Source organism: Bison bison, unplaced genomic scaffold (genome assembly GCF_000754665.1).
Source record: "Bison bison bison isolate TAMUID 2011002044 unplaced genomic scaffold, Bison_UMD1.0 scf7180017864166, whole genome shotgun sequence".
NCBI lineage: Eukaryota > Metazoa > Chordata > Mammalia > Artiodactyla > Bovidae > Bison > Bison bison.
Window position 1 is genome coordinate 2,506,165 of NW_011494738.1, and position 9,090 is coordinate 2,515,254.

At 41.7% G+C, this 9,090-nt stretch overlaps 1 protein-coding gene across 1 annotated transcript; it reads left to right on the forward strand.

The window, feature by feature from the left end:
- The first annotated feature begins 1,612 nt into the window (after positions 1-1,612).
- GPR75 (G protein-coupled receptor 75) lies at positions 1,613-5,914 on the forward strand. Its single transcript, XM_010841683.1, has one exon. It carries the CDS (start codon positions 1,696-1,698, stop codon positions 3,316-3,318), a length of 1,623 nt encoding a protein of 540 aa, XP_010839985.1. The 5' UTR covers positions 1,613-1,695; the 3' UTR covers positions 3,319-5,914.
- The last annotated feature ends 3,176 nt before the right edge of the window (positions 5,915-9,090 follow it).

The following is a 9,090-nucleotide window of genomic DNA, read 5'->3' on the forward strand; positions in this document are numbered from 1 at the left end:
CTGGCTTCGCTGGAGGCCCTGGGACTCAGCTTGAGCTGGTGGTTAAATATTCTGAACATCACCCATGGACCTCCCCAGTACCATTGGTTATTCTTAAAATGATGAATTAAAGCACATTCTTTTTTGTTGCCAAGTTCTTTGGATGTACCACTGGAAGCATCTTTGGGAGAAGGGTGGACATGAGGCCAATGGGGCTTTGCGATTTTGAACAACAAAAGACTGTGTGAAGGTATTTTAAATCTCATTGCAAGATGGGAAGAGAAAGTTAAAAGACCAAAATGAAAAATAAATTATGCTTTAGAAGTAGGTGCTAAAAAAAAAAAAAAAGTAGATGCTGTGTCGTGCTCATCTATGCACCCAGAGTACCTGATGGAAAGCTGGCAGAGAGTACACACGTAGATATAAACTGGATGAATGCATGTATTGGGTGAATGTATGCATCCTGCTTCATCATGAGGATATTCCTGCTGGGATCATGATAACTCACATTTATATAGAGTTTACAGAGCAAACTGGTAAAAATCTCAAATATAATTCTGACATCATTCATTACTTCCATTTATATAGTCCTACACAAAGTTCTTTTCCAGAGGAGAATATGGAGTTGGCCAAGAAATCACAAGCAGGGAGAAAATATAAATAATGGAAAATAAAAGATTCTTCCTAGAGAAATAAATTGGATTTGTTAGTGATGTGTGGAAGTTTTGTAAAAGGCCACAGTATGCTTCAGTGGTACCCTCTTGCTTATGGGTTTCTCCGGTGGCTCGGACGGTAAAGAATCTGCCTGTAGTACAGGAGACCTGGGTTCAATCCCTGGGTTGGGAAGATCCCCTGGAGAAGGGCATGGCAACCCACTCCAGTATTCTTGCCTGAAGAATTCCATGAACAGAGGAGCCTGGCAGGCTACAGTCCATGGGCAAAGCACAGAGTTGGACATGACTGAGTGACTTTCACTCTTGCTTATATGTCAAGCACATGCTGTTTCTTGCCTCAGTCCTGCTGTGAAGATCTGCTCCCTTCTCCCAGCCTGTCTGTCCCCCACTCCATACCCCTCACCTTTCACCCACCTAGCCCCTCCTCATGAAGACCCCCTTAGCCTCTCTCAGCCTCCTTCCTGGCCTGGATCAATCCCCCCTTCTCTTCTCTCCACACTTCACTGCCATCAACTGATTTGCCACATTTGGTTGTAATTACATAGATTGATCTGCTCCAACTAGACTGTGATCTCTTTGGTAGAGAGGTTATATTCTTGGTGTCCAATGTCTGGTATCAGAATTTCTGAAGGTAACGTCTGCACACTCACCCTTTAATTACAATCTCAAGGGGCGAGGCCTCAGTATCTTGTTTTCTCTTTTTTAACCTGCTCTCCAGCTGATGCTTAAACTAGTTTGAAAACCCCTGTGTCCTAAAACCTAAACATAGCTGGATAAATATATTTCAAGGTACCTATGTCTTTTCTGTGTGGGGCTTTGGGAGGAGAAACGCTTTCTGGGCACTGGGTCAGAGCTGAAAAAGCCTAGTGCTTTTGTAAAAGATCATGAGATTGCTCTGCTGTCTCCATTCATTCCTTTCTGTTTCTGGGGATGCATTTTCGTGCGCAGGCTTTTCTGCCTTGGGCCCCTTTTGTCAGTCGTCGCTCGTCTGTGAGTTGAGGCCCTGACTGCCTTCCCACAGAAGGAAGAGTCGTCTCTGAAGATGAACTCAACAGGCCACCTTCAGGATGTGCCCAACACCACCCTGCTCCACGTGCCTCACGCCCAGGGAGGAAACAGTACCAGTATCCAGGAGGGTCTCCAGGAACCCGTCCACACGGCCACCTTGGTCACCTGTACCTTTCTGCTCGCAGTCATCTTCTTCCTGGGCTCTTATGGCAACTTCATTGTCTTCTTGTCCTTCTTCGATCCGGCCTTCAGGAAATTCAGAACCAACTTTGATTTCATGATCCTGAACCTGTCCTTCTGTGACCTCTTCATTTGTGGCGTGACAGCCCCCATGTTCACCTTCGTGTTGTTCTTCAGCTCAGCCAGTGGCATACCGGACACTTTCTGCTTCACCTTCCACCTCACCAGCTCGGGCTTCATCATCATGTCCCTCAAGACAGTGGCGGTGATTGCCCTGCACCGGCTCCGCATGGTGTTGGGGAAGCAGCCCAACCGCACGGCCTCCTTCCCCTGCACCTTGCTCCTCACTCTGCTCCTCTGGACCACCAGTTTCACCCTCGCCACCTTGGCCACCCTGAAAACCAGCAAGTCGCACCTCTGCCTTCCCATGTCCAGTCTGATCGCCGGAGAAGGGAAAGCCATCCTGTCTCTCTACGTGGTCGACTTCACCTTTTGTGTGGCGGTGGTCTTCGTGTCCTACGTTATGATCGCTCAGACACTTCGGAAGAATGCTCAAGTCAGAAAGTGCCCCGCTGTGATCACTGTTGATGCTTCCAGACCACAGCCTTTCATGGGGGCCCCTGTGAAGGGAGGTGGCGAGCCTATCCAGTGTACCATGCCGGCTCTGTACAGGAACCAGAATTACAACAAACTGCAGCACGTTCAGACCCACGGATACACCAAGAGTCCCAACCAGCTGCCAACCCCTGCGGCCAGCCGGCTGCAGCTGGTATCGGCTGTCAATCTGTCCACGGCTAAGGACTCCAGGGCAGTGGTCACCTGTGTGATCATTGTGCTCTCGGTCCTGGTGTGCTGTCTTCCGCTGGGGATTTCCTTGGTGCAGGTGGTTCTGTCCAGCAATGGAAGCTTCATCCTTTACCAGTTTGAACTGTTGGGGTTTACGCTTATATTTCTCAAGTCAGGATTAAACCCTTTTATATATTCTCGGAACAGTGCAGGGCTGAGAAGGAAAGTGCTGTGGTGCCTCCAGTACATCGGCCTGGGTTTTTTCTGCTGCAAACAGAAGACCCGACTTCGTGCCATGGGAAAAGGGAACCTCGAAGTCAACAGAAACAAATCCTCCCATCATGAAACGAATTCTGCCTACATGTTGTCTCCAAAGCCCCAGAAGAAATTTGTGGACCAGGCCTGTGGCCCAAGTCACTCAAAGGAAAGTGTGGTCAGTCCTAAGATGTCTGCTGGACATCAACACTATGGTCAGAGCAGCTCTACCCCCATCAACACTCGAATTGAGCCGTACTACAGTATCTACAACAGCAGCCCATCCCAGGAGGAGAGCATCCCACATAACTTACAGCCAGTAAACTCCTTTGGGTTTGCCAATTCGTATATTGCCATGCATTATCACACCACTAATGATTTAATGCAAGAATATGACAGCACATCAGCCAAGCAGATTCCAGTCCCCTCTGTTTAGAGTCGTGGAGGCTAGCGAATCTTATATAAACTGTTTTGTTTTCTGATACTAATTGATTTTTTAAAAATTTTGGGAGACCAGAGGTACATCAAAACTTAAAGACCTAGACAGTTGACACTTAGGACTATCTTTTGTCTGAAGTATTGGCATCTCTTGGTTTGCTTTGCAGTTTCTTGACATTTTAAGAGTTGATGAAAAAGTTTATTATTTTACACCTGACCTGTACTCCAATCTTTTGTACTAAATTTTTAAATAGATGCCAGGGAATGGTTTTGCTACTGTATTAAAGTAGGGAAGGAACTGATTATGATCATTTGAGCCAATGTTATGATTCTTTGAAGTATGAGCTGGATTTTTTAAAGACTATGAAGGTATCATCTTTACTGAGGTATTATTTTTATTAACTGGATTATAAATTTTAATCCTTTGAAGCGTTCAAATGGGGTCAATATTTTTCTTTTTTGGTAGCAGGCTTATTGGAATAAATAATACATTGTTAAATCAGAAATGTATTATTTTTAGCTATATTTACCAAAAATGCACAAGCATTAGTTACTTTCTTTTCATAAGACAGTCATCTAAGAATAAAGTACTATGATTATTACCATTTCTAATTATAGATATTATTCTTTTGTGTCAGCTGAGTAGCTGTATAGTTCTTTCAAAAAGAAATCTGTTTTTTCTTGCTAAAAATGAATTATTCTATTTCAGAATGATCTTACCCAAGAAACTTAGTGAAGAGGACTGCATCTATAGTAGAGTGATGCTCTTTCTGGGAGAGTAGGCGCTAACTGTGGTCATCTCATCAGGGTGCTGTTCTGTTATGTGGGAAGTGGGCTAGACTGTTGTATGTGTTAGACAATCTTTAATTATTGTCTAAGAAGGTGTAAGGATGAAATGGGGGTGTTACAACTTATGCTTTCCTTCTGTGTGAGGATGGTTTGTTCACAACCTGACAAAGAGTATCTAAATAACTATTTAGAAAAAATTTTTTTGATCTTTGTTTATATATTACCATGGTAGAAAAATTCTTAAGATGATCTGTTTTCAAACTAATTGTGTTACTTCTCTCCCGTGAATCTTAAACTGGAAATGGGCAGTAAGGGGAAATAGATTAAGTATTTCTACACTTAAAACTAATTTTATTATATACTCAGTGATGCCTAGCATAACAACTATAAACTTATTTTTTTAATGTAAAAATGTTTTCATGATGTAGTTGATTTTTGAACTCAGTACGATTTTGGAACTATAGCTTCTAGAAAAGATGAGCATCAAGATACAAAACCTATCTTTATAAATTGCTATATTGAAGAACTGTTACTACAGATTGGAAGGCACTTTGTCCCTTTGGATGAAGGGTGTTCAGGTTATAGCATCCTCTCCCATGCTGTTCCTAAAATCAGAGATTATGAGAGGCATGGAGAAGATAGTTAATACTCAATTAGAACTCTCCTCAGTCTCGTCTAATAATTCTGACCTTCCAGTATCAACCAGTCATTTCTATTTCCAAGGTTTAAGTATGAGATATGGATTTTATTTTGTTTTTAAATTCGATTTTTAGGACTCTCTCCTTCCCTTCCCTCTCTCCCTTCTATCCTTTATTTTTACTATTAAATTTTATAACAGAAGAAAAAATATCCACTCTCACTTTTTTTTTGGTAATTGAATGCTATTTTTGGAAGTCACTATGACCTATTTCAACTGTGCTTTTATATTTTTAATACAACTCTGTTTTCATTTGTTAATATTACCATGAAATAGGTTGGTATATAACCTCTTTTTAACAAAGAATTAGGAAATCTAATATCCTCTCCCAAGATCATTTGAAGAATGGTGGCAAATTAGAAATTAAACATTTATCTAAATTCAGAACCTGGTATTTATTTCAGTAAGCCTAACAGCTTTTAAGTAATAACATTAATCAAGAAGCTATTTCATACTTTTTAAGGTATGAATCTCTTTTTGGCCAAGCATTTCAAATGTGACTCACTAAAAGATATTTTTAAAAATTTTCTATTGTACTTGTAAAACTAAAAATTACAGGTTTCCTTTGTGACTTTTGAGTTTGAGATGATTTTGACCCATGTTTGGCAGGTAAAAATCATAGCATAAAGAAAATTAAGCATGTGCATATGAGGTTTCAGTCTCTTTATGCTCATCAAGAAATTATGGATTTAACTTGCATGAAGTACATAGTGGGCTAGATTCTTTATATCTCTGTATCTATGTCTATATGTAGGTATATGTAGATATAGATATAGAGGTAGGAATATGTAACTTGTCTCTTCATAAGTTATATATGTCTAGCCATATCTATATCTACCTGGAGATAAAGATATAAATAGGCATATATAACTTCTCCATAAGGGCTAAAATGAAAACTTTTATAAAAGTAATGAGAATTCACTTATATGACTAATTAAGCAGGGCATATTAATTAGTTCTCTTGATGCTTTATTGTGATGCAAAGTATGTGATTCAAACATTTTATAATTGTTCTGATGTTAACCATTAAGCCAGATTTGTATTACTGATGCTTTTAATGTTCTTTTAAACTGATGTTTGGAAAATAAAAATAATGAAAATCCTGACATTTCTGAAAATCAGACTGCAATACTTTTATGTTCCTGTCCAATCACTTAAAAACCATCAGAGAATAGCTGTGTTGAAACTCCGAGAAAGTTCTTTTCCTTAAAAGACGAAATAGCTTGTTTGACCACATTTTGTAGCATGCATTTATACTTAGAATAACTGGGAATAATTAGCTCCAAAGGTTAATTATTTACTAAACTAGGTTTATCACCTAGAGGGAAAAGTTCTGACTAAACATTTCAAACACTTCTCTGAAATGACATGAATCTGGTAAAAGATATAGAATTCTGGATATTTCAGTTTATCAATCAGGGTTTGATTTTAAGAATCAGGAAACATTAGTTTAAGAAGAAAAGGACTGAATATAGGAAGTCAGATGTCTTCTCAGTCATTAGAAGGTCAAGGCTCTTTGACAATGGGTCTTCAGGAAAATTCCAAATAAATGCTACCAATAGCCAGCAGAGCTGCTCCTTCTGCTATAGCCAGGAAGGGAGGGATTCAGGAGATTTCCTTGGACCTTGGACTTCAAGGACACTGGCTGCTACACTGCCACTACCTTTACAGCCAATCTCGCTGACACCTCCAAAGCAAATGCTGAACGTCAAAGCAGTGCTCAGAAAAAAATTGGCACCGGGCCTTTAGTTGGCAGAACCCAACTTGCCTTTAAAACCTGAGGTTCCGAGAACCTGGAAAGTGTGGTTACACTAAAAAAGGTAAACTGAAAGGAGGTTCAGGAAAGATCATGAGTTCCAATCCACTCCATCCTCAAGGGTCCATCTTTTTGGTGCTCAACATTTATAGCCACTCCTTTAGCTGTACGTCCAAAGAACACCAGCAAGAACAGCGCCACTCACAACTGCTCTCATTTAAACAAAAGCATGCTTCTCTCCTCCACAGGAAAGATGCAAAGTCCAAACAACTACCTTCATTCTTGCAATGAACTTTTCTAGTTCAGTCAAAAATCTCAACTTTATATTCTGTAACATAAGGATGAGATTGTAAAGTTTACCACTGAATGGTCAGGGCACTCAAGAGGGCTGCTCTCTTGCTGCTTGTACATCCTGTGCCTGCCCTACCAGCACCCTGTGTACATGGCTAACCTTCCTACAGTAGGCTTGCTCCAGGCCCCAGCTGGTGATTGTTTCTGTGAAAGAGGCAGTGAGTGGTGTGCCTGTCCACTAGTTTCCCTGGTAACTAATGAGCCCACCTGATGTCAATTCCCCCATCACTGGTCATCTCCCTGCGCTCTGGCGTAGACTGCCGTCTTGTCCTGCCTGCTCACCGCTGCCCATGGTGGGGTGTCACTCCAGGACCTTTCTTCAGTCCCCATGATCCATTAAACCATTTAATACTGACCAGGGTTCTTGGCCTTCCCTAGTCAACACAAATTGATAAGAGGCCTGTCACAGTAGTGGGGAGAGAAAATAAGTAACAGTTCCCTTGCTCACTCCCAGAGGTGAGGAGAGCTGGTTTCTTATATGGGGTGAGGGTAGGGGTAGTCCAGAGGTCAGGCCATAGCGGTGGCTTAGGTGTTCTGCTCACCTCTTTATTGGTGTTGAGTCCAGGGGGCATGCACAGTACCTTGCTTTTTGTCCCGATACACCCTGGTTGTTTTGTTTTCTTTTTTTTGCTAAGTCATGTCCGACTCTGTGACCCCACAGATTGTAGCCCACCAGGCTCCTCTGTCCTTGGGGACTGAAACCTTGTTTTTACTCCCAGCTCTCCAGAAGCAGCAGTTGGGTTTTTTTTTGGACTTTTTGTATTTTTGTCCAGAATTTGCCTGAATTGTGCATGCACGCAGTTACGTTTAGTCCCTTACAGTTTCTTTGTATTATATTGTTCGAGGAGACGTTTGTCCAGGTGCAAACATTGCAGCAAAGGTCCCAGGTCCCGGCCTGTCACACACTGAGTCTCTGCTGCTGACTCCTGGCTCTTCAGCCTTGAAGCTGGGCAAGCACAGGCCTTATAGGCCTGTAGGGTCCAGCTCCCAAACCAACAAACACATATAGAAAGCAGCAGGAAAAATGGGGTTAAGAACAGGAATTTGGTGGAAATGTATCATAAGGAAGAAGACATGGGAGCTAATATAGGCCTGCCTTGCTTCTTTCTTTCTTTATTTTTGGCCTGTGTTGGGTCTTAAGTGCAGAGTGTGGCTCTTCATTGCAGTGCATGGGCTTCTCTCTAGTTGTGATGTGCAGGCTTAGTTGCCACACAGCATGTGGGGTCTTAGTTCCCTGATCAGGGATCAGCCCACATCTCCTAGATTGGAAGATAGATTCTTAACCACTGGATCACCAGGGAAGTCCCAGGCCTTACTAGCTTTTGATCAGGAAGTCGTAACTTCTTCCACCATTCCCTACTTCTTATCCCTTCCTCTGAGAAAATAAATAACTTTTATAAAATAGTGGAGGGAAGGAAATACTAAGAAAACAAAACTTAAGGAACATAAAGCAGGATTACAGAAATAAGACAGCAAAAAAATGTAAATGCCTTATGTTGCTTACAAAAGACAAAGGTCCTTGAATTATAAATGATATGCAGGGAGTTCCCTGACAGTCCAGTGGCTCAGATGGTAAAGCGTCTGCCTACAATGTGGGAGACCCGGGTTCAAACCCTGGGTCGGGAAGGCCTCCTGGAGAAGAAATGGCAACCCACTCCAGTATTCTTGCCTGGAAAATCTCATGGAGGGAGGAGCCTGGTAGGCTACAGTCCATGGGGTCTCAGAGTCAGACACGAGCGACTTCACTTTCTCTTTCCCTGGCAGTCCAGTGGTTGGGACTCTGCACTTGCATTGCTGAGGGCCTGGATTCAATCCCAGTTTGGGGAACTACAATTCCCACAAGTCGCATGGCACAGTCATAAGAAAAAGTAAGATATGCAAAATTTGTTGCTTGGAATAGATAAACATAAGATAAACTGATGTAAAAATTAAAAGATAGGAAAAGTAGATCATGCTTTGATGAACAAAAAGAAGGGCATTACAACATTAATAGCAGAGAAGAACTGAAAGCAAACCCATATTAAAGAAGAGAATTAATATTGATAAAGAGAACATCCAAATAGTAAAGTAATACCAGTATTCATTCATTCAGTGGATATTTAATGAATACTCTGTGCCAGGAACTTGAGATACACTGGTGAAGTTTTTGTTCTCCAGACAGTTACATTATGCTGAGG

Excerpts from the sequence above, each read along its gene's own strand:
- GPR75 (XM_010841683.1), top strand. The coding sequence starts at position 1,696 with ATGAACTCAACAGGCCACCTTCAGGATGTGCCCAACACCACCCTGCTC.